Source organism: Rhinopithecus bieti, unplaced genomic scaffold (genome assembly GCF_001698545.2).
Source record: "Rhinopithecus bieti isolate Rb0 unplaced genomic scaffold, ASM169854v2 scaffold_1530, whole genome shotgun sequence".
Taxonomy (NCBI): domain Eukaryota; kingdom Metazoa; phylum Chordata; class Mammalia; order Primates; family Cercopithecidae; genus Rhinopithecus; species Rhinopithecus bieti.
Genome location: NW_016803808.1, coordinates 3751094 through 3775458, shown reverse-complemented (window position 1 = coordinate 3775458; position 24365 = coordinate 3751094). Strand labels below are relative to the sequence as shown.

The following is a 24365-nucleotide window of genomic DNA, read 5'->3' as shown; positions in this document are numbered from 1 at the left end:
AAAAAAAAAAAAAAAAAAAAAAAAAAAAAAAAAAAAAAAAAAAAAAAAAGAATGAAAGAAAGAAAATATCCATTAAATGGATAACACTGGGGCCGGGGGGAAGACTGCATAAAAAAGTCAAACAAAATGAAAATAGCTTTAAAAGTCCAAAAGTAAAAGGCTTCATGTCACATGTTTAACTTTCGTCTCTAGAATACTCTCTCAAGTGTTCGTTCCCAGGAGTTTGACTGAATAGATGATGTTAAAGGACACTCACCAACTCCAGCGCTGTTGAAGATACTGGGGAGCACCAGCATGATGTGGTTGGGCCAGTATTTCTTATAAATCGCCATCTCGTATTCCTTGACGACCAGCACGTGCAAATGGCTGGCACCATCCATTGCATGGTACAGATTAAAGAGCCCATGTTCGTGACGGCCAGTGGTTGGAGTGAATGTTGGACTTTTTATATATTCATGGCTCTGCAAAGTACAGGTATCATGAGGTAGAGTGTTTGTAAATGTGGCCACAATTAGTCCCTTGACATGACTTTGCAGCATTTTCCATCACAGAATGATGACCATTTCCATACTGCTGGAATTTTCAGCCTTGTGACTTGCTTTTCCCAGTAAAAGTCAGGAAAAATGGACTTGTGCCAGTCCTGGGCATAGCCTCAAGATGACTTACATGTTCCACTCCCTCTCAGAACTCTCCCATGCACAAGCCCGGGCTAGCCTGCTGGACGATGAGAGATCACTTGGAGGAGAGCTGAACAGCCTAGCTGAGGCCACCAGCCAGCCCGCAGACAACCTGCTGGCTCACTGTCAACACGAGTGAGTGAGTACAACCGAGCCCAGAAAACCACCTGGCTGAAGCAAGCTCAACCTGCTAGCCCACAGATCCCAAAGCTAATGCTTATTTGGGAATGGTGTGTTAGGCAACAGAAACTAACTGGCATATAGCAATTAACCAAATTCATTACCCTCTCATATTAGAATCTAATGTTGTGCCCAGAGTACTCATTATTCATGCATGCCTTGCATTTTTCCATACACTATGAACACACAACACCCCCCAGTCGCCGCCCCATAGAGCTTAGCTATCCACTCGGGTTGTTATATCTTTTATGTAAATGACTGTTTTCTTCAACTCCTTCCTTAACAATAAGTTCATCTGGCAGAGGTAGGCCCTCTGCTCCCTCTGAATTCCTCAAAGCACCTGCCACAACACTGTGAAGCACTGGTGCTCACGGCCAGCTCCGCCAGGAAGGCTGGAAGGTGAGTGGAGTGGTGGAGAAACCCCAGCTCTCATATTTCATCCATGGAATTTCACCGCAACACCCAACCCCAGCGCATGGGTTAGGAGGTAGCTTACAATGAAGGCCTGTTGGGTACACTACAAATATTTTCATTGCTTAACAACAGGCTGCTGGGTCTGAAAGGCCAGGTGCAACTCCACAGGTGCCTGGCACTCTGGAGAAGGAAAAGCAGCCTCTCCACAAGGCCCGCCTTGAGTGGGGCTGACTCTGAGCTGACTCCGAGGTGATCAGGTGAGCACTGTCAAACCAAAAGCTCTACAAGAAGCATCTCTGTAAGAATGGTCAGAGCAATGAAACATTCAGAACAATCTCTTCAAAAGATAAAAGGAAATGTGTCTTTTAGAGAGACACACTGAGATAGCTATATCTATAGGTATAAATATCTATAGATAGATGACATGATTTGAGGTCTGGGATTTACTTCCAAACAAAACAGGAAGGAAGAAGAGGAGAGAGGGATGGATGAAACAAGGCTGGCCATGAGTTAGCAATTGCTGGAGTTGGTAATGGGCTAGAGAGGATTCACTGTACTGTTCTATCTACCTAAGCCTACACGAAATGTTACCTGGCAGAGCATTCAAGAAAAGATGGAGCGGATGAACATCTACCCAGCTCCTGTTATCTTCTAGGCACGGAGCTAGGGCCTTTCATCAGTTATTCCAAATAGTTTTCACCACAAGCTTTTGCAAGTTACTACTGTTCAACATTACAATGAGGAAATCAAGGCTTGCAGATATTAAGTGACATGTTCAAATACACAACTAGTAAATGGTAGAGCAAGGCTGAGGCTTGAATTGGAGTGACTCCAGAGCCTGTGTGCGACACCAGCCTCCTCCAAGTTCAGTCCTGTATCGGTGCCTGCACTCCCTCATCAGGCAGCTCTGTCTCTAGTCCCCCGCTCAGTCCCCACTTGAAGCCACTTGGATCTGCCCCACTAGGTCTCTGAGCCAGTACCTTGTCTGTCACGAGGGGCAGTCGCATGCTCTCCAGCTGGCCTCCAGGTTGGCTGAAGACAAAGTGGTGCTCCTTGGACTTGGGGATGATGAAGTGCAGCTGGATCTCCTCTCCTAGCATGGAGTAAGAGAAGGCAAAGGCGTGCAGGGTGGACTCATACAGCTGGGGTGTGGGGGAAAGGACAGAGCTTGCCATCAGAGTCCGGCCTGCTTTCCAGAAGACCCCAGGCCCACTCTGCTGTGACAATGTGCAGTTCACGGTCACTTCTTCCCTACAGCACAAGAAACCCACAGGGTGACTCCAGTGAAAAGTGTAGACACCTAGGTCTGTTGACAGGGCAAGCGCGCCCGAGGCCACACAGCCACGGCGAGAGCCTGCTCCCATCCTCAGTCCGCATGGGGCCTTACCCTGCCGTGCCATGCAGGCAGCAAGCTTTTTGGTCCCCGTGGCTTGGAACCAGAGCCCTGTTCTGGGTCACCAACTAAAGCATTCATGCTACAGAGCTCATTTGTAATTCTAATATGTGTATTTTTCCATCACAGTTACATGCAATTGCATATTAGCACTAGCTGCATATGCTTGGACACTCCCATAACACTTTTCGCCTGGCACCGTTCTGTCCTGTGTGCTGCCATTAACAATCCTACAAAGCAGTACTGTCATCATCCCCATTTTACAGATGTGGAAACTGACATTCAGAGACCTTGGGCTCACTCCTGTCACCAAGTCTGGCTGTGCCCTTAGTCACCTCCTCCAGCCTCCATTTCCCAGGAGCCTCACATCCCACATCTGTGCACGTGTTGCTCTGGGTGTGACTTCCAGCCCAGCTTTGCCCTCAGCTTAAACATCCTCTTAGGACCCCACCGACTCACAGCCCTCCCTACTGACATCCCCTCCTAGCATGTGCTCTGCATGCATCCCAGGGTCCCCAGGGGAGGAGGCGGATGAGCACACACTGCCTTAATCTCTGCCATGGCTCTGCTAGACCCACAGAGCCCTTTCTTTGGGAGCAGAGATGAGGGACAAAGGGATTTTGACTGGGGGAGGCAGTTAAGGAGGACACACTGAGGCAGTTTCATAAAAAAGGTCAAGGGAGCCTTGGAAAAGAAAACAGAATGAGCAGGTGCAGGCCACATGGAGACGGCAGCCAGTGGGTCACATGGCCTCTGCACCAGCGCCAGCTGGTTTCAAGCCCCCTCACCGTCTCAGGCCTCCTCGTCTTCCACTGTGGCCCCCAGACCTGCACATCCCTGAGAACACAGGCCAGGCGCAGCCCAGCCGGCTGCCTCTCCTCCTCCTCTGCGCTCTGGTGTCTGTTGATGCAGCCCGAGGTCCTGACGGCACCACCCACTCCCGACACTGACAGGGATGACTGGGGACTGACACCTTTCAGTCTCTTTCAGTTCCCTACATTTCAAAATTAAGGATGTGTTTTCACATATGCTTTTGTTTGCCTTTAAAGAAAAACTACATCTCCAAGAAACAAAACGTTAAGAGAGTTTATCTGGAACAAATGGGATTACTGATTATTTTGACCCTTAAAAAATTGCTCATATGTTCTTTCTTTCATCTACAGTACAATTGCATACTCAAACAATAAGTGCTGCGTCCCCGGCAGCCAAGCTCAAGGCCAGGCAGACAGGGGCTGTTTCCCTCTGCAAAAGGGATGGAAAGAGAGGCCAGCGTTCTTGCCTCAGGCCTTTCTGAAAGCAGCCCAAGACATTAGCTGCCCTACACGCCTCTGCTCCCCAGCCAGGCATCTGACTAGCTCCCGCTAACTCTGGTCCTCTCCCTCTGCCCCTCTCTCCCTTGCTTGGGTCTGAAATGAAAAGAAATACTCCATGTGAAATAAATCCTCTCCCCTGTTTATAAATAACCAGCCTCCCAGGCACTCCATACACCTCTGTGGGACTAAGAGACCAGTCTAAACACAGCTCTACCCACACTGGGCTCCACTTGGAGTTCCTGCTGAAAGAGTCCTCGTTCCTCTCCATGGCACCCACCAGGCGTTTTGTGGTCTGGCCTCTGCCTACCCTCCGAGTTTCGTGGCTGAGGATACCCACCCCGAAGTCTGGGTTCCAGAAACACCCAACCCACATCGTTTCCCATCCCCCGGAAACCCCACCTCCCCTCTCCCACACATGCTGTCCCTCTCCCTTCATCTTATTAATTCTTGGCCCCTTGGCAAGTTCTTATTAATTCTTCCAAATCTTCTCTCTTCCACTCCCCACCCAAACAGGATCCTCATTTATAAAACAGGGACAATGAAATTTTAGTGTGAAGTAAACAGGACACTAGACAGGATAGTTCCCATACAGTGCACCGTAAGTGGCTTGCAGGTGTGGCTTCAGGTGACCCACCAGAGCCTGAGGCAGCCAGAGGCCTGGGTCAGAAGCCTTATCCATTTCTATGTGTCCAGGATAAATATTTTCTATTGCATAAAAGGTTGGGAGAGATTAATATATAAAAAGTGCCTAGGCACATTGCCTAGCATGCAGTAGGTGCTCAATAAATGCAAATTCCTCCTCTTATCAATGGATTTCTGTGCCTCAACCATAGTACTCTTTTTGCCTGCTTCACATCATTACGTTTTGCTTATGTGCACATCTCCCTCCTAGACTGAGTGTGGAGGACGGGGACAGAGTTGATTCAGCTCTGCACCCTCAGTGCCTGGTACAGAATAAGCACCTGGTGAGCATCTGCTGCATTGGACTAACTTCTGAAATCACTGGGACCTAAAGATGATGACCACTTCCACGGCTGGGTAACTTGGCCACTGATAAACACACAACCCCAGGAGAACCATGGTACTCTAGTTCCAGCAATAATTCCACAGACAATTGAAGGGAACAGAGGATGCAAACAGACCAGGAAGCCAGGGCTTCCAGAACTCTCTATCTCCTACTCTGGAATGAAAGCGTGAGAGAGCAGGGGAATGGATGATGTGTGCCAAGGTGAAATGCCTGGTGGGGAACTGCTAGGGCCTACCTGGTAGCGGGGGTGGAAGCCCATGTACTGGTGGCACTGCTCGCAGTGGTGGTAAGTATTGTATGCTGCATACTTGGACAGTCTCATCCGTGCCGTCTGACGCCGCACATAAAGGTCCTCCGGCTTCCGGGACATCCCTCTGTCTGCACCAAATTCCCCAGGATTAAAAAGCAGCAGGGAGCAAAGCAAATATTGTCCCCTGCCTGCTCAAACAGAAACCAAAATGCTCAAAATGACCAGATAACAGGATTCTGTCCTGTTGGGGAGGACTGCCTCTCACCTCCCTGGGCCCTGATGTGACAGCTGGTCAAAGGAGACAATGAAGGACCACAAAAGTGTCAGTGGAATAAACTAATTAAGGCACTGTCCATATCATGTCTTACTGTAGACTAAAAACATTTCATCAGCACCTATGTAAAGATCCACTACACAATTTAAATCGATTGCCAACTTAACATGCCAGCACTGAATGCAGATGAACTGCCCCTTGTTTTTCTTTTTTTGTTTGGTTTTTGGAGACAAGGTCTTGCTCTGTTACTCAGGCTGGAGTACAGTGGCATGATCTCAGCTCACTGCAACCTCTGCCTTGCAGGTTCAAGTGATTCTCCTGCCTCAGCCTCCTGAGTAGCTGGGATTACAGGTGCATGCCACCACACCTGGCTAAGTTTTGCCATTTTTTGTAGAGATGGGGTTTTGCCATGTTGGCCAGGCTGGTCTCGAACTCCTGACCTCAGGTGATCCGTCCACCTCAGCCTCCCAAAGTGCTGAGATTACAGGCGTGAGCCACCACACCTGGCCCCGGCTTGTTTTTCAAATGACCTGGCCGATTAAGATTTTAACACTCTGCCTTCATTAGAGACTGGCCTACAAGAAGGATCCTTGGTGCAAGGGATCTATTTTGATAGCAAAAACGATAAAGTTGTTGGTTTAAAATGGAGTCTGGTAGGTCACTGATATGGTTTGTCTGTGTCCCCACCCAAATCTATCTTGAATTGTAGTTCCCATAATTCTTACATGTTGTGGGAGGGACCTGATGGGAGATAACTGAATCATGGGAGCAGTTTCCCTAATACTGTTCTCATGGTACTGAATAAGTCTCACGAGATGCGATGGTTTTATAAGGGGTTTCCCCTTTTGCTGGGCTCTCATTCTCTCTTGCCTGCTGCTATGTAAGACATGCCTTTCGCTTTCCACCATGATTGTGAAGCCTCCCCAGCCACGTGGAACTGTGAGTCCATTAACTCTCTTTTTCTTTATAAATTACCCAGTCTTGGGTATGTCTTTATCAGCAGCAGCGTGAAACAGACTAATACAGTCATTTCCTTTCTCATGGCATTTACCAAACCTTTCTAATCTAAGTTTATAATCGCGCTGGCCCCGGTACACTGCAGCGTCAGCACACCATGGATGTCGGGGATACCTAAGGGGAGGGAAAATCAAGACATCGGGGAGGAGAGGTGAACACGTGTACCCGTTTTGACGATTCCAAATTAGTAGGTAAACATACACATCTTTTATCTTATATTAGCGAGTCTTCAGAATATTCCAATGGTGACAAATCAGTAAGGGTGTCGTCATCATCACTTAGCACTTCCTGAGCAACACTCTTCAACTCACTGGTTTCCATTCCTCCCTTCCTCATACAGGGAGATGGTGACCTCAGTTCTGTACTAGGTATGGCAGGTTAATTCATCACCACCTGATTTTATGCCTAACAAAATCCAGCTCGTCCCTTCAAGAGGCCGTGCCCATGCACTTTGGAAGGTGAAACAAGAGATTCAAAGTCTGACCTTCACTCTTTATACTCTGATAGTGTGAACAGATCAGGCTGGCATCTTCATACTTCGGGTCATGAATGATGTAGTCAAAGGGCAACTTCTTGAACAGCTCCAGGTCTGGCCAGGGGTCGCTAAGCTGGAGACAATGCCAGTCAGATTCTTCTCTGAGGTCTACAAGATTGGTAGAAACATAGATGTGACAAAATAGGAAGTGAAAACGATTTAGTCATGCGTCGCTGAACAACACAGAATGTGTTCTGAGAAATGCGACATCAGACGATTCTGTCACTGTGCTAACATCCTAGAGTGCACTTACACACCTACATGGCACAGCCTGCTACACACTAGGATATGTGGTGTAGCCTACTGGTCTTTGGCTACAAACCTGTGAGCATGGGTGTCCAATCTTTTGGATTCCCTGGGCCACATTGGAAGAATTGTCTTGGGCCACACATAAAATACACTAACACCAATGATAGCTGTTGAGTTTAAAAAAAAAAAAAAATTGCAAAAAGAAATCTCATAATGTTTTCAGAAAGTTCACAAATGTGTGTTGAACTGCATTCAAAGCTCTCCTGGGCCACATGCAGCCCGTGGGTGGGACAAGCTTGCTATATAGCACGTTATTGCACTAAATACTGCAGGTAATTGTAACACAATGTGAAGCATTTGTGTATCTTGGCCAGGCGTGGTGGCTCATGCCTGTAATCCCAGCACTTTGGGAGGTCGAGGCAGGTGGGTCACCTAGGGTCAGGAGTTTGAGACCAGTTTGGCCAACATGGTGAAACCCCGTATTTACTAAAAATACAAAAATCAGCCAGGCATTGTGGTGGGTGTCTGTTAATTCCAGCTACTCGGGAGGCTGAGGCAGGAGAATCACTTGAACCCAGGAGGCAGAGGTTGCAGTGAGCCCAGATCTCGCCGTTGCACTCCAGCCTGGGTGACAAGAGCAAAACTCCATCTCAAAAGAAAAAAGAAAAAAAAGAATTTGTGTATTTAACATAGAAAAGACATGGGGGAAATATGGTATAAAAAATGTAAAACGGTGCGCTATACCGGGCACCCATCATGCACGGGGCTTGCAGGACTGGCAGTTGTTCCGGGTGAGTCAGTGAGTAAGCAGTGAGCAAATGTGAAGGCCTGGACATGGCCGTGCCTTACTGGAGACTTTACACTCTCCTCTTAGGATACACTCGATTTGTAAACGATATTTTCTTTCTTCAATAATAAGTTAACCTTAGCTTACTATAACTTTTTTTTTTATGATTATACTTTAAGTTCTAGGGTACATGTGCACACATGCAGGTTTCTTACATATGTATACATGTGCCATGTTGGTGTGCTGCACCCATTAACTCATCATTTACATTATATCTCCTAATGCTATCCCTCCCCCCTCACCCCTCCCCACAATAGGCCCCAGTGTGTGATGTTCCCCTTCCTGTGTCCAAGTGATCTCATTGTTCAATTTCTACCTATGAGTGAGAACATGATGGTTTCCAGCTGCATCCATGTTCCTACAAAGGACACGAACTCATCCTTTTTATGGCTGCATAGTAAAGAGCAAAACTCCATCTCAAAAGAAAAAAGAAAAAAAAGAATTTGTGTATTTAACATAGAAAAGACATGGGGGAAATATGGTATAAAAAATGTAAAACGGTGCGCTATACCGGGCACCCATCATGCACGGGGCTTGCAGGACTGGCAGTTGTTCCGGGTGAGTCAGTGAGTAAGCAGTGAGCAAATGTGAAGGCCTGGACATGGCCGTGCCTTACTGGAGACTTTACACTCTCCTCTTAGGATACACTCGATTTGTAAACGATATTTTTCTTTCTTCAATAATAAGTTAACCTTAGCTTACTATAACTTTTTTTTTTATGATTATACTTTAAGTTCTAGGGTACATGTGCACACATGCAGGTTTCTTACATATGTATACATGTGCCATGTTGGTGTGCTGCACCCATTAACTCATCATTTACATTATATCTCCTAATGCTATCCCTCCCCCCTCACCCCTCCCCACAATAGGCCCCAGTGTGTGATGTTCCCCTTCCTGTGTCCAAGTGATCTCATTGTTCAATTTCTACCTATGAGTGAGAACATGATGGTTTCCAGCTGCATCCATGTTCCTACAAAGGACACGAACTCATCCTTTTATGGCTGCATAGTATTCCATGGTGTATATGTGCCACATTTTCTTAATCCAGTCTGTCACTGATGGACATTTGGGTTGATTCCAAGTCTTTGCTGTTGTGAATAGTGCCGCAATAAACGTACGTGTGCATGTGTCTTTATAGCAGCATGATTTATAATCCTTTGGGTATATACCCAGCAATGAGATGGCTGGGTCAAAAGATATTTCTAGTTCTAGATCCTTGAGGAATCGCCACACTGTTTTCCACAATGGTTGAACTAGTTTACAGTCCCACCAACAGTGTAAAAGTGTTCCTATTTTTCCACATCCTCTCCAGAACCTGTTGTTCCCTGATTTTTTAATGATCGCCATTCTAACTGGTGTGAGATGATATTTCATGGTGGTTTTGATAACTTTTTTACTTTATAACCTTTTTAACTCTTTGACTCTTTTGTAATAACACTTAGCTTAAAACAAATACATTGTACAACTGATCAAAAATGTCTTCTTTCTTGATATCCTCATTCTATGAGCTTAATATTTCAATTTTCTACTTTTATTTGCTTTTTATTGTTGTTGTCATTTTTCTTGAGACAGAGTCTCGCTATGTCACCCAGGCTGGAGTACAGTGGCACCATCTCGGCTCACTGCAATCTCCACCTCCCAGGTTCAAGCGACTTTCCTGCCTCAGGCTTCAGAGTAGCTGAAATTGCAGGTGCATGCCAACATATCCGGCTAATTTTTGTACTTTTAGTAGAGACGGGGTTTCACCATGTTTGCCGGGTTGGTCTCAAACTCCCAGCCTTGCCCCACTAGAAGGTCTTTAGGGGCAGTAACATTCAGGGAGCTGTCATCTCCTATGAGAACAATGCCTTCTTCTGCAGTCTCTCCTGAAGGACCTGCCCAAGGCTGTTCTACAGTTAACTGCTTTTTAATAAGGAGTATACGATCATAAAAGTATGGTAACTACATAAACCAGTAACAGCTGTTTATAATTATCAAGTGCTATGTACGGTACGTAATCGTATGTGCTAGACTTTTGACAGTACTGGCAGTGCAGGTTTATTTACACCAGAATCGCTACAAACACGAGTAATGCCTCTTGCCACAGCATTCCAATGACTACGATATCACTAGGTGATAGGAATTTTTCAGTTCCCTTAGAATCTCATGGGACCAGTGTCACAGATGCAGTCTATTCACCAAAACATCATTACGTGGTGCACGACTACATTTTAAATGTGCACAAAGGATGATGCTTGGAGTGCAATTGTTATTGAGTCCGTGGGCTGCTGGGAAACCCCATTGTGTCTGCAAGGCTCTTGACACATATTCCATTTTCAGGATTGTTCTAATGAGGCAAGAACGTGGATTCACAGCTATCTCCATCCAGAGGAACAGCCTTGTGCTGTTTGCTGTGAGAATGGCTTTGCTCTCCCGTCCTAAGTCTGACTTCCACTCCGGCCAGAGTCCTGACCCAGAGGACCTCAGCCCTGTGCTTCATCCCAGCACCGTCTCCCCAGGTGACCACCCTGGTGGCCAAAGCCAGCAAAACCTGCATAGCTTTCTTTCTTGCCTCTATCTAAATGCTCCCCAGCCCATATGGCTCAGTTCCTGTCACTCCACCTGTAGAAAGGCTCTTGGAGTGCTCCAGCCCCGGGGCTTCTCCCTTCTGATGCCAACAACATTTGCAGTCCAAACCAGTTTTCCATTTGCCATGTCTCATCTCACATGGTGATCATTGTAGTCTATGGTGCCTACTAAATGTCTGTCAGCTAAAAGGTGGAAAAATCTAGTTGGCCCAACTCAAATTATAAAACATGTTGATTATATTAAATACATGTCCTACTATAGTGCACACATGGGCAGAGTGCATGTCCATAGGAAGGCAGGGGAGAAATGCCTATGAATATTTAATAGGTTTTGGTCAAGCATGGTGGCTGACACCTGTAATCCCAGAATTTTGGGAGGCTGAGGTGGGTGGATCAGTTGAGGTCAGGAGTTCGAGACAAGGCTGGTCAACATGGTGAAACCCTGTCTATACTGAAAATACAAAAATTACCCGGGCATGGTGGCACATGCCTATAACTCCAGCTACTCCAGAGGCTGAGACAAGAGAATCACTTGAACCTGGGAGGTGGAGGTTACAGTGAGCCGAGATGGGGCCACTGCACTCCAGCCCGGACAACAGAGCTAGACTCTGTCTTAAAAAAAAAAAGGTCTTGGTGCTCTGTGTGTGTCACATTTAATCCCTATAAAACCCTATAAAACAGAAATTATCCCTATTCAACGAAAGAGATAAGATTTAAAGAATGGGCTTTATCATTGAACAAACTGGGTTCAAATTCTGTCTTTATCACTGGTATGTCCAAGAAAGAAAGGAGACCAATTCAGCAGGGCTGCAGACTTCATCTGAAATGTGGTTCCAAACCGTGGGGAAACCTTAGAAAGCTCAGAGCCAGGCTGAAGAGTCTCTCCTTTCCTGGGAGGCAAGGCCGAGGGCTGAACGAGTTTCCTTGGCTGCAGATTTTCTCCAAATCAAAACTGAAGCACAGTTGACAGCACCCCACCAAGTGCCCCTCAGCACTGGTGCAGCTGGCTGGCAAGCTCTCCGCAACACAGACAGGACTGTCTGACAAGCTCGCTCTCCCAGCGCAGCAGACTCATTGACCAGACCAAGTTTATGAGCCCCTGGGAGGAGGGATGAGGAGGAAACAGGGGAGGTTATTTTACATGAGCTCAAAAAGAAGTTGATCATTTTTTTTTTTTTTTTTTTGAGATGGAGTCTCGCTCTGTTGCCCAGGCTGGAGTGCAGTGGCGCGATCTCGGCTCAGTGCAACCTCCGCCTCCCAGGTTCACGCCATTCTCCTGTCTCAGCCTCCCAAGTAGCTGGGACTACAGCCGCCCACCACCACGCCTGGCTACTTTTTTTGTATTTTTAGTAGAGATGGGGTTTCACCATGTTAGCCAGGATGGTCTCGATCTCCTGACCTCATGATCTGCCCGCCTCCGCCTCCCAAAGTGCTGGGATTATAGGCGTGAGCCACCACGCCAGGCCAAGAAGTGATCTTAATCAGGGTAAACTCTTCTGGAAACGAGAACAGGATTTTCCCCACATTTCACGTATTTCTACTGTGCCCCAAGACACTGACCTCCCTGCTCAGCTGCCTGAGCAGGAAACCTCCCCTGAGGGGTAAGTCTGCTTTGCAGAGGCAGCAGTCAAATCTAATTCCATCCAGCCCTGCCACTACTCAGCTGGGCTCCCAGGCATGTGATTTATGAGGAGAATGGAACATCTACCTCACGCTGGGCCTAGGAAATTAACATGGTAACTTATGCAAAGTATCGAGTTCATCGCTCCACATGCAGAAGGTACTCAGTAAACAGTCATCTACTGGCCGGGCGCGGTGGCTCAAGCCTGTAATCCCAGCACTTTGGGAGGCCGAGACGGGCGGATCACGAGGTCAGGAGATCAAGACCATCTTGGCTAACACGGTGAAACCCCGTCTCTACTAAAAAAAAAAATACAAAAAAACTAGCCGGGCAAGCGGGCACCTGTAGTCCCAGCTACTCTGGAGGCTGAGGCAGGAGAATGGCGTAAACCCAGGAGGCGGAGCTTGCAGTGAGCTGAGATCTGGCCACTGCACTCCAGCCCGGGCGACAGAGCAAGACTCTGTCTCAAAAAAAAAACCAAGGCCGGGCGCGGAAAGTATCTACTAATCATAACTGTATCCCTACAGCAAAGGCCTGATACTGAGAAAAATAACTACAAGATAAATAGCACCCCCTATAAGGTCCTTGGGATGAGTCTGATCATGAATCTGAGAATTCCATCTAGAAAGTGAAACATAAAATTAAAGTCACTTGAGAAAGTGATGCAGGTGGTTCCAAGCCCACGTATCCCCAAACAGATAACTCACTGATATTGATCTCCTCCTCGTCATAGACATCCACTTCTGTGAGCCGAACAAGCATCCTGGACAGGACACTGAGAAACTGCAGGTAGGCGCCTGTCTTCCCGATCTGTAAAGGTATGGGAGTTAAAACCTCCAGTGAGGAAGCACTATCCATGTGCCAGGCACCGGCTGAACACCTGGCATGGCTCCTGCCATCTGCCTCACTTGAAGATCCTGTCTTTAAAATGAGAGCCCCGTGGAAGCAAAGATATTTGAAGGGAACAAGCATGGCAGGTGGACAAATGGACTCCCACGAGCATGAGGCCTTCCTGCTTAAATATCCTTGCAAATGCATCTCTAGATTTTAACCAGCCGCATTTTTCAGCTGTTAGAAATAGAACTTTATCATAAGCCAAAGAAAGCTGCTTCCAAAAAATAGGATACTATAAAACATAATGTCTTATGAATCTTGCGAATTGCTTGTCTTAATCCATATGTCTGTACAAGACAGCAAAATTCATTGTATAAGACATTTAAAAAAAAGTGCTTCTTGTATTTCTCCTTCTAAACCCAGGAAAAGAATGACTTTCTTCTTCCTTCTCCTGCTTCCTGTAACATAGAGTTCCCTGCTTCCCCAGCCAAGCTTCAGGGTAGCATACCTCCTATTAATCTTAGTTCATTTTGGTTATTACTGATTGAGAAGTACCCATGGTCTGGCCCAGTACCCTCCCTGTACCCCTGTATAAAGAGTCACTACAAGCATGGTGGCTCATGCCTGTAATCCCAGCACTTTGGGAGGCCGAGGCAGGTGGATCACGAGGTCAAGAGATTGAGGCTATCCCGGCCAACTTGGTGAAACCCCGTCTCTACTAAAAATACAAAAATTAGCCGGGCGTGATGGCATCCGCCTATAGTCCCAGCTACTCAGAAGGCTGAGGCAGGAGAATCGCTTGAACCCGGGAGGCAGAGGCTGCAGGGAGCCGAGATCGCGCCACTGCACTCAAGCCTGGCGACAGAGCGAGACTCCGTCTGAAAAATAACAATAATAAATAACAATAATAATAATAAATAAAAGAGCCATTCCAGGGACGTGCTTTCCAAGCACCGAGCCCAACGCCTGGTTCATGCTACAACTCAGCAAATGCCAATGAATGGAAATAACTAACTTTACAGAGGAAAATATGACACTGAACCACAGGGAAGCTTCAGAGAAAACATCTGCAATACAGACGATAGGCAAAGGACAAAAATCTGTAATATGTAAAGCACTTCTACAAATCAACAAGAAATGTCAAATGGCCTAAAGGAGAAACAAATAAGAAAACCAGAAAATCACTGAAAAGAAGTCCCAATGACCAGTAAAAATACAAGAATATGTCAATCTTACTAGTAAAACTGTAATGTATTATTTTTCACCTATCAAAGAGACAACAATTTTAAATTGATAATATCCAATAGTGTGAGGGTGTGGAAGAAGGGAGACTCCTTGGTAAGAAACATTTTCTTTTCCCCTTTTAAATCAGAAAAGTAATATTGTTCGTTGTACAAGTTTAAGACACAAATGGATACTGAACCGCATTCCAACCCCAAAGCCCAGCTCCGTTCTAAAGAGCAGACCTCAGTCCCCAGCCTCCTCCTCCCCACATCCTCACACCCAGGAGATTCTGCCATTGAGAGGTGAAATGGACTTTTGCTATTAAGGAAACACCAGGCTGCGACTGGGAAACAGAACCCCCAGTTCTCCATCCATGGTTCACCGAAACCTTCCAGTGGAGAACCCAGAGTTTTGTTTCTATTTGTTAGAGAACATGCGCAGTGGCCGAGTGAGATGACGTGGGGTGAGGAACCGTAGTCTGATACACCCAGAGAGGTCTCCCGTCCACCCCCAGCATCACACAGGAAGGAACGGAAGCCACCAGCCCTGAGTGGCAGATGAGTCCCGCCCTCCTCCCTCTGGTCTACTCCAGGCCGTTGGAAAAGATTCCATCATGGGAAGTGTGAAAAGCTAAGACATGGGTGCGGTCACCCCCATGCCTGCCCTCCACAGTCCGGGGCTGTGCTGGGGCAGCAAGCAACACCCACCTGAGGGGGGCCACTGAGCAGCAGCCTGCGGGGGTGGAAGCCGTCCACGCGGCCCTCGGCCCGGTTGCCATAGTCCATGTGGCTGGGCCGGGGCACCGTCCACTGCCGGTAGTAGAGGGACTGCTCGGTGGACGTCATGGTCTTGCTGAGCAGGGGGCGGAAAGAGCTGGCCCACATGACTGAGGGGGAGGGCAGGAGGGAGGCAGCCTTGGGCAGACCGCTGCTGTCAGTGGACACAACCATGTCGTACACGAGCTTGGGCAAGAAGACGACGGGTGGCTGGCGACAGGCCTTGGTCAGGGAGCACTGGGAGGCCTGCAGGACCCACGTGCCGGCAGCGGGCGCCACGGATGAGGAGGACGAGCCCGAGGAGGAGGACAGCTGGGAGCACGACGAGGTGACCGACACCTGGACGCTCCTCTGGCTGGTCTTGAGGCTGTAGTCAGGCTGGGGTGTCAGCCCAGGACTGTGCCTGCTGATGGCCGACGGTGGCCCCTGACTTGCCCGGGGCCTCTGTTTCTCACCAGGGGCTCTGCCCTCCTCTGTGGGGCCACAGGGCTGGGGCGACCTGGCATGCTCTCCCTGGGGGAGCCCTGTGGGCTGAGCCGAGGACTCACCACCAAGCGCTGAACCTGAGGAGAGATGAACCTGGTCAGGGACATCCTAGAAGGTAACTGTCCCAGGAGTGACCCATTCCAGGAGTGACCTGTCCCAGGAGTGGCCCATCTCAGGGGCGACTCGTCCCAGGAGTGAGCTGTCCCAGAGCTTGCCGGTGGCTCCTGTTTCTGCCCCAGGCCTCCTGTACTGTTTCAGGCAAACAGACCCAGTGGTTGCGGCGCTGGCTGTTCTGACTGAGCTCCAGCCTATGAGGCAGGGCTTCTTTCGGTCTCCGAGCTCTGGGCTGAGGGTGAAGAGGCTCAGTGCTGACTCCATCGGGGGTGTCTGGGAGCACAGGCGCAGGAGATGAGGGAAAAAGAAGATGCCCCAGCCAGTCTCCTGGTGGGCTCTGACCTCTGACCTTTCCCCATCCCAGATCAAACAGCAGCGACTCTCAGCCATTCCCCCAGCCACAGCTAGGTGCCTCCCTGCCTCCCGCAATGGGGGCCTGCGGCCAGCGCACCTGTCCCTGCACCCAGGCCCTGTGCGTCTCGCCCCTGAGGCTCTCAGCCCTTAAGGCTTCCTCCATTTATAACGCCTTCTGCAAGGCGTGGTTGGGGGTCAGCTACTCTCTCAAACCTGTGGTAACCTCACCTACCCTGAAACCTGCCCTCTGCCTTGGGACAAAAGTACTTCCTCATATGTGAAGTGAAAATGTTGCGAAAAACGACTGCAAAATAACACGTCTTTTATGAGAACGATGAGTTCGTTCCTTGAGGTCAGGTCTACATCTCATTTATCCTTCAGGGCTGATCCAGATAGCAAGGAGGCCCTCATAATGCTTTTGGCGGGAAGACAGGGGACACTCTGTCATGTTCGTGGTCCTGACTGCTCTCGGAGACAGACGGACCCCTTAGGGCAGAGACCGTGTAAAGCCTGTGGTTGGCACCGCCCACCTCCTGTGGCTCTGGCTACAAGGAGGGCTCATGAGCTTGTATTGCCTTTTGTTGCTCTTCCCCCAGTGAAGTCTCCGTGTCTGTTTCTCTCCTTGTGCTCAGCTGCTCTCCCCACAGGGTACAGGGTTTTCCCAAACTAACAGCAGCAGGGAGAACAGCCGGGGACCCGCCCCTAACATGGCCAGGACTCAGTCTGAGGCCCCAGCCACAGTGAGGGGCAGCGTCCATGGTCTTCACCTGAGGACAGGGGCAGCGGAACCCTACAGTCTTGCTCAGCCTTCAAGTTCTCCGATCCCAAGTTCACCAGAACATTTACTCTCTAGAGAGTCCAGTGCTTCAAAGATTTCCTTATCTTTCCAGTTCTGATGGAAAATAAAGGATCAGCAAATAGCCCTATATATGTTTCTTTTCATTCTCTGAAACCTCAAAAACCAGTTCGCTGATCTGGTCCTTCCCACGTGGGAAGACTCACCGGACGCCTTGGAGGAGAGGGACGAGGATGCGGAGTCGTGCGAGTGGGACCTCTCCCTTTTCATGGGGCTTCTCTTCTCCAAGGTGGAGCCTGTTTCAAAACACACAGGCTGCGAATGCACCGAAATACCCATCCCCGACATTTGCCCAGCACTTCGCAGTGTGTAAAGTATGTTCCCATGATCACCTCTCCCCAGCCATTCACTCATTCACTGCCATCTTCCAGGCCCCCACCATGGATAGGGCACTGAGGAGACAGGAACGGGCTGCGGTGCAGGGAGGCACTCTGGGTGCAGCGAAGGCCCCTGCCCATGAGGCACAGCTGCAAGCTGGTGGAGGAGATGCAAAAAGAGAGGGGTCGGGGAGCCTGGGGGAAAAGCAGGGCATCTGCTGGAAGAGGGTGCAGCTGGCCTTCGTCCGGAAGGGCCACAGGGCTTTCCAGGTAAAGCAGAGAAAGGAAAACAAGCAGCAGGAAGGGCAGCCGTGCAGCGCAGAGGCAGGAGGGCAGAGCACGGCCCAGCCACTGCAAGTTTAATGCGGGCCAGTGCGCAGTGCAGTGGGGCTGTGGGTAGAGAGGAGCAGATGGTGAAACTAAAGAAAGGGGGTCCTGAGACGCCAGGGAGCATGGAGATGTGCAGCAGATACCCACAAGTGAAAGAATTAAATCAGAGTCCCTGCCGTGCTTCGAAAAGATGGCTACAAGCAGGCAGGTCTTTCCATCTGCATTTTACAGACGAGCAAGCTGAGGCCAGCAGAGGTCCCATAGTCAAGACAGAGGAGGGAGACCACAGACCCAGTCTAGTGCCCACACCCACCTCCTTCCACTCTACACACTCCATAAATGCTTTCTAGTTTTTGTATGATTGTCTACATATTTCTCATCACATTGTTGACTACAGTCAATGCCTTGTGATGTTAACATTTATGTGTCCCATTAACAAGATGGCATCAGATTTGAAGAGTCTGCAAATGAGCCTGTTTTCATAAATCTTAAAAATGGACAGCATGCTGTTGGGTTGATGCACAGAGGAAATAAGCAAGCAAATCACACCAGGTCAGAATCCCACCAGTGAGTGGAACGAGGAACTCTAAGAAATTTTCAACTTGAACTCTAAGAAATCTTAATTTTTCTTCCTACTCTTTAAGAATTCTAGAACTAGGAAGAATCTCTACAGGGATTCCCATTTTCTCACACCACCAAAAGAGATGGGGAGAAAACAAGCAAAATCTGAATTCAATGAGAGCTCTGCCATTTCATCCAACACTGGAAACCTCTCATCCAGAGCTGCTGTCCAGCAGACAGGCCCCAGGACCCTGCTGAACTGGAGACGGCAGTCTCCATAAGCACAGGCAGCCTCAAAGCTCAGAAGCCAAGAAGGACGTGCAGACATGGACACCTAGGCTGAGGGCAGCCACCCCTCACCTTCTGTCCCCAGCTCCTCATCCTCGTTGTCTGTGCTGCTCAGCTTCTCTGCATCACTTTCCACGGCCTCGTTCCTAGCCCCCTTCTCCAAGGGAACCTCGTTGCTCACAAAGTAGGCAGCCAGGCCCAGCTCCTGCTCCAAGGCTGTTCTCACCAAGCAGGACGAGTTTATCAATCGCAGGTCGCAGTACCTCAAAGACCTAGCAAGACACAGAAGAGAGTGTCTGTTTAGCGCCTTCCACAAGTGGGGTGCTGTTCCCACTGCTGCAGGCAGCACTGATCAGGACCACACCCCACCTTCCTGGTGAGGACCCAGGGACTCGTACAAGTGGAAAAGCCAACAGTGTTACTGGGAGCTTGCAGCAACGAATTCAGTATAATAGTAAATCTTTGGGGACACCCACTATGCTTTTAGCCCTGTGCTGCATTAACTTTTGGGCCAGATAAAAAAGGGGCTTGAACCTGAGCTCTGCTATGAGGCTTTGATTTTTTCATCTGAAAGATGGGAATAAATATTAATAACCATCTGGCCGGGCACGCTGGCTCACGCCTGTAATCCCAGCACTTTGGGAGGCCAAGGCGGGCCGATCACTTGAGGTCAGGAGTTCGAGACCATCCTAACCAACATGGCAAAACCCCATCTCTACTAAAAACACAAAAATTAGCCGGTTGTGGAGGCGGGTGCCTGTAATCCCAGCGACTCAGGAGGCTGAGGCAGGAGAATCACTTGAACCCAGGAGGCGGAGGCTGCAGCGGAATGGAGATCGTGCCACTGCACTCCAGCCTGGGCAACAGAGTGAGACTCCATCTCAAAAAAATAAAAATAAAAATAAAAAACATCTAAGTGCACTGTGATAAAGATTAAATGTAATCCGTGGGTATTTAATTATTCAATCCAAGCGAACACAGGCCAGGGTACTAGATGCTAGAAATACGATGACAATCAAGTCGGACACCAACAGGCAATGCTGTGAGCAGGAGGGGAAAGGCCAACCCCATGCTCAGACTCGCGCAGCAGAAACACAACCAAGGCAAAGGGCTTAGAGCGGGTACGTGAGGGTTCCAATGGGGCTCTGAAACCTACCGCTCACGTGGCCTCAGGCAAATGATCGTTCATTGACTCAACCATAAAACAGGATGGTGACACTACTGCAGCAAGGAGTAAGTTTTATAGGAAAAGTCTATCATGACGCCTGGTACAAAGAAGGTACCAGAAGGTGCCTGGTGTAAAGAAGGTTACAGAAGGTACCTGGTACTCAGCAAATGCTTGATAAAATTTAAAACAGATTAAGACATTGTCTCAGTCCTTAAGGAGTTGAAGAAGAAAAGAATTAATCCATGTGAAATAGCAACAACCAAGGTCAAATGTTCTGGAGCCCCCCCTTCCCCTGGCCCATGAGTACGCAGCATGCAGAGGGCTGTTTGCTGAAGTGTGGGGTGGTCCTGGGGGAAGAAGTCAGGCCCACTGCCAGCCAGACTGGCTTCATCTCAGTAGGCCTCAGTTTCCTCATCTGTAAAATGGGACTACTGAAATAGCACCTCTCCCCCAGGGTTAAGGTGAGAGTAAAATGAAATAAAACATAAAAGAAGAATCTAGGACAGTGCCCAGAACATACAGGAACTCCACTGATGTCGGCTTTTACTATCTGTGGCCGGCCGTCTGCTCTTCTCCATGGGTATGAAGTCTCTAAAACCCAATCTGTCACCACCAATCCAAGAAACCGCCTTACAGGAGGCCCAGTGACCTGAGTCTCGAGTGTCTGCATGTCTGTGTGGTGGCCTAGAGACCTTCCCCCAGGGGACATCGAGTGGATGTGTGGCTGAGACTTTCCAGGCTGTGATGGCTTCGGAGGGACACACCTTCGAGACAGTCCACTCTGTGCTGGAAGAATCAGCTCTTCCCAAGCAGCGTCAGTTGCCCCCACTCCCAGAACACCTCCTAAGCCAGGAGGGCCCAGGCATTGCGGCAGCCTAGGTACCAACAGGAACTGTGGCCGCAAGTCCTGCAGAGGATGCCTTACTGTCCCAAGCAGAACTGCCATCCCCAACGCACACAGAGCGCCCCATGGGGGGAAACTGAACTCAGGAGGCTTTCAATCCTGACTCCAGCTGTAGGGCCTCCACTCGCAGAGCCCGGCCACAGCCATCACCACGAGCCCAAACAGTGCCTTTCTGAGAATCAGGAAAAGGGGCACCGGCCTCAGACGCACTCAGGCCCCTGCTGGGAAAGCCACGATGAAGGTCCCACCCACGGTGCCTGTGAATGCGAGTGGTGCTGCCTGCCGTCAGGGCATGGCAGTCCCCCTGACATGCTCCCTGAGGGGGCCCAGGCAGCCAGCTCCTCAGAGACCCCCAGGGGCATAACTCCTCCACTCACCTCGGCAAGGACTCCCCGTGTGGGTCCATCCCACTGAAGATCAGGATGCAAGGCAGACCCTCCAGCTCCAAGTAAGTCTGGGGTCTCCACTCCACATCCTCGATTTTCTGCCACATCTGCAGATAACGAAAAGGAAATAAAGCCACAGACACCTCCCTTCCTAACCAGCCCAGCTCAGAGGAACTCTGATGGCCTCCCACACCAATTTAAACTCCTTGAACTACATCTTCTAACCAAAAGGAAATTTCTTTAGACTGCAAATAAGTACACCATGAAAGATGGGAATTTTCAGTCGTCTAGAACATGTAGACTAGTCAGCCAGAGGGTGTTCAAGACATCTCTGTCAGCTGACTAGCTGCGTGAAAGAACATCTGTGTTGTCAGCTGCTCCTTACGTCTTTTTTTGTTTTTTTTTTTTAATTGAGGCAGAGTCTCGCTCAGTCACCCAGGTTGGAGTGCAGTGGTACAATGTCAGCTCACTGCAACCTCCACCTCCAGGGATCAAGTGATTCTCCTGCCTCAGCCTCCCGAGTAGCTGGGACTATAGGCGCATGCCACCTCATCTGGCTAATTGTTGTATTTTTAGTAGAGACAGGGTTTCTCCACGTTGGCCAGGCTTATCTCAAACTCCTGACCTCAGGTGATCTGCCCACCTCGGCCTCCTAAAGTGTTGGGATTACAGGCGTGAGCCACCGCGCCCAGCCAGCTGTTCATGTCTTGCCTGTGTTCTCTCCTGACAGTGTCCTCCCTTTCATTCCTGTTTTCCACTCATTTGTTCTTTCCCTGACCCTTTTGCACTTTCTGTCACCTGTGGGTTGAGTGAGAACCTACTATGGGTCAGGCGCTGTGCTAGGCTTTGGGGGGCTGAGTTCTGTGGGGATGGCCCTCACTCCCCACCATCCGGGAGGGGGGCTGGATGACAGGCAGGGAACATGGCACTGCCCTGGGCATGGTGGAGGGAGAGGGTGGCTTCCTGAAAGAGGAAAGACGCCAAGCTAAGCGCTGCAGAAAATAAGCAGGGCAGCTCAACCTGGAACCCAGCACTTTGGGAGGCTGAGGCAGGAGGATCACTTGAACTCAGGAGTTTGAGATTAGCCGGGGCAACATAATGAGACCTTGTTTCTCCTAAAAATTTTAAAAATTAGCCAAGTGTGGTGGCACACATCAGTGGTTCCAGCTACTCAGGAGCCTGAGGTGGGAGGATCCCTGGAGCCCAGGAGCTCAAGGCTGCAGTGAGCTGTGATCGCACCACCACACTCCAGCCTGGCTCACAGAGTAAGACCCTGTCTCAAAGGGGAAAATAAAGAAGCATCAGCTAAACAAAGAAGAGAGGAAATGGATCCCCAGAAAAAAAGAAAGTAGGCGCCTGCTGCCCAGAGGCCTAAAGTCATAAGGCAATGCTACAGGGGTATGGGGGTGCTGCTGGGGCGGAAGGCAGGGGTGGGGAATCACAGAGAGGAGGCTGGGGGGTGGCTGGGTCTAGACAAGCCACGCTGGCCATGCTGTGGGGTTTGTGCCACTTCCTGCCTCTGGTGGGCCTCTCAGCTCTCCCAGGTACCCCCAGGCCCTCTGCCCCTCCCCGTGCACAGAACCTACCCTGAGCTGCTTTACGAAGTGCTTCCCCACGGTGACGCCCGAGCTGGGACTGCCCAGGATGATCTCGAAGTGCTCCTCCAGCGCCAGCCGGGCCCGCACGTGGGCCAGCCGCTCATAGGCCACGGCTGCCAGGGGCGAACAGGGCACCCGCAGCAGGACCATGAGCCCGTGGCCACAGGGACACTGCTTCGGGGAGTTGAGGAGGTTCTGCGTGATCTCCAGCGTCTCCACCGACGTGTAGTTCTTCATCTGCGGGAGGCCGCTCACGGCCATCAGGGCGGCCGCATAGTGCTGCACAAGAACAAAGGTCCTGATCACCGCGCTGTGCAGGCGGGGGAACCTGCAAGGAACACAGAGAGACCATGCCTGTGACGGCTGCGCCCGCCAGCCTACTGCTGCCAAGTCACCCAAGACATCCGTCACTCTGGCACAGGCAATTCCTGCATTACACACAGCTGTGCTGCCTTTAGAAGGTGGTTGTGGGAACCTGAATGAGAAGCCTTCTTTAGAAACCAAATTATACAGTCCTTTTTTTTCCACCTGGGAAACAAAGACATAGGTTTGTTGTTATTGTTTTATGTTTTTCAGCATTTGGCACTTAGTAGCTGCTCAATAAATATCTGTCCGATGAATGAGCTGATGAATAAATGATATAAATGCCTATTTTGTCTCTATCAGCATAATATGCACTTCTCTGAGGAGGTGGCTAAGTTGCCCCAGGTTCCTACTAGAAACAGGAGAACCACCAGCAATCAATATGGAAATGCAGCTACCAGAGGCCCTAGTTCTAAAGGCACATCTCTGTGTTCACTTCGATCACAGTGAATTATTAGAAATATAACTAAACATATTTTAATTTGACAGACCAATTACAAATCAGAACATATCCAGCCAAATCAAGAATCCCAGTTTTTGCTTTAGAAACTGTGGTTACTATATGTGTCCCCACACAAGGTGTGGCTGCTCCCACAACCACCTGCTCTCCTAGAGTGCCTCTGACCCATTAGTCAAACAGATCCCAGGGCACCAATGGAAAAGCCCAGGTCCCTGTAGATGATGGTGTTTCTCAACAGGAATAAATAAAGTGGTATCCAGTTTATGCACAATGTTCTTCTGGGTTGATTGAGCTGGAATGAGTCCCCCTAACTCTGGCTTTTTGTAGCAAAGGTAAGGTAGTTTCTCGACCTACAGAAATGAGTACCACACCGTGGCCATGCCACTCTGTAAGTTCTATCAGGGCGGCCAGCTCGCCTTCCTACAGCACCTGATAGCATTTCTGACATTGTGATGATATCCCTGCTCCTGCTTCCTGACCATTCTCCTCCTTTTCTTCATGCTTCCTTCAGCACCTCATCCACTATGCAGGTCACATAAGCTGGAAGCCAGCCTGGCAAGCTTCCCATTACAAGTGCCATCTCAGGAAGGCATAACTGGTCCACAGACTCTGGCATGAAGGGGACTCAGCAGCCCACAGACTGCTCTACCTACCCCTGGTGCACCGGTCAAATAATGCCCAGGAAACGGACTGCCTGAGGTCAGGAGTTTGAGGCCACCCTGGCCAACATGATAAAACCCTGCCTCTACTAAAAATACAAAAATTAGTTGGGCATGGTGGCACATGCCTGTAATCTCAGCTACTTGGGAGGCTGAGGCAGGAGAATTGCTTGAACTCGGGAGGTGGAGGTTGCAGCAAGCCAAGATCATGATCACCACTGCACTTTGGCCTGGGCCACAGAGCGAGACTCCATCTCAAAATAAATAAATAAATAAATAAATAAATAAATAAATAAATAAATAAATATAAATAAAAATAA

The 24365-nt window shown here is 49.3% G+C and overlaps 1 protein-coding gene across 1 annotated transcript in view; it reads right to left on the bottom strand.

Annotated features, from left to right (window-relative positions):
- Window positions 1-24365, bottom strand: part of GREB1 (growth regulating estrogen receptor binding 1) — a 107777-nt gene that overhangs the window by 9332 nt on the left and 74080 nt on the right. Inside the window, exons 18-27 of the mRNA XM_017854034.1 lie at window positions 22552-22891; window positions 20957-21072; window positions 18580-18779; window positions 17158-17247; window positions 15133-15764; window positions 13075-13177; window positions 7030-7188; window positions 5240-5382; window positions 2252-2413; window positions 257-461 (exon numbers count right to left, since the gene is read on the bottom strand). Coding sequence (XP_017709523.1) covers window positions 257-461; window positions 2252-2413; window positions 5240-5382; window positions 7030-7188; window positions 13075-13177; window positions 15133-15764; window positions 17158-17247; window positions 18580-18779; window positions 20957-21072; window positions 22552-22891 — 2150 coding nt within the window. The remainder of the gene's footprint in view (window positions 1-256; window positions 462-2251; window positions 2414-5239; window positions 5383-7029; window positions 7189-13074; window positions 13178-15132; window positions 15765-17157; window positions 17248-18579; window positions 18780-20956; window positions 21073-22551; window positions 22892-24365) is intronic.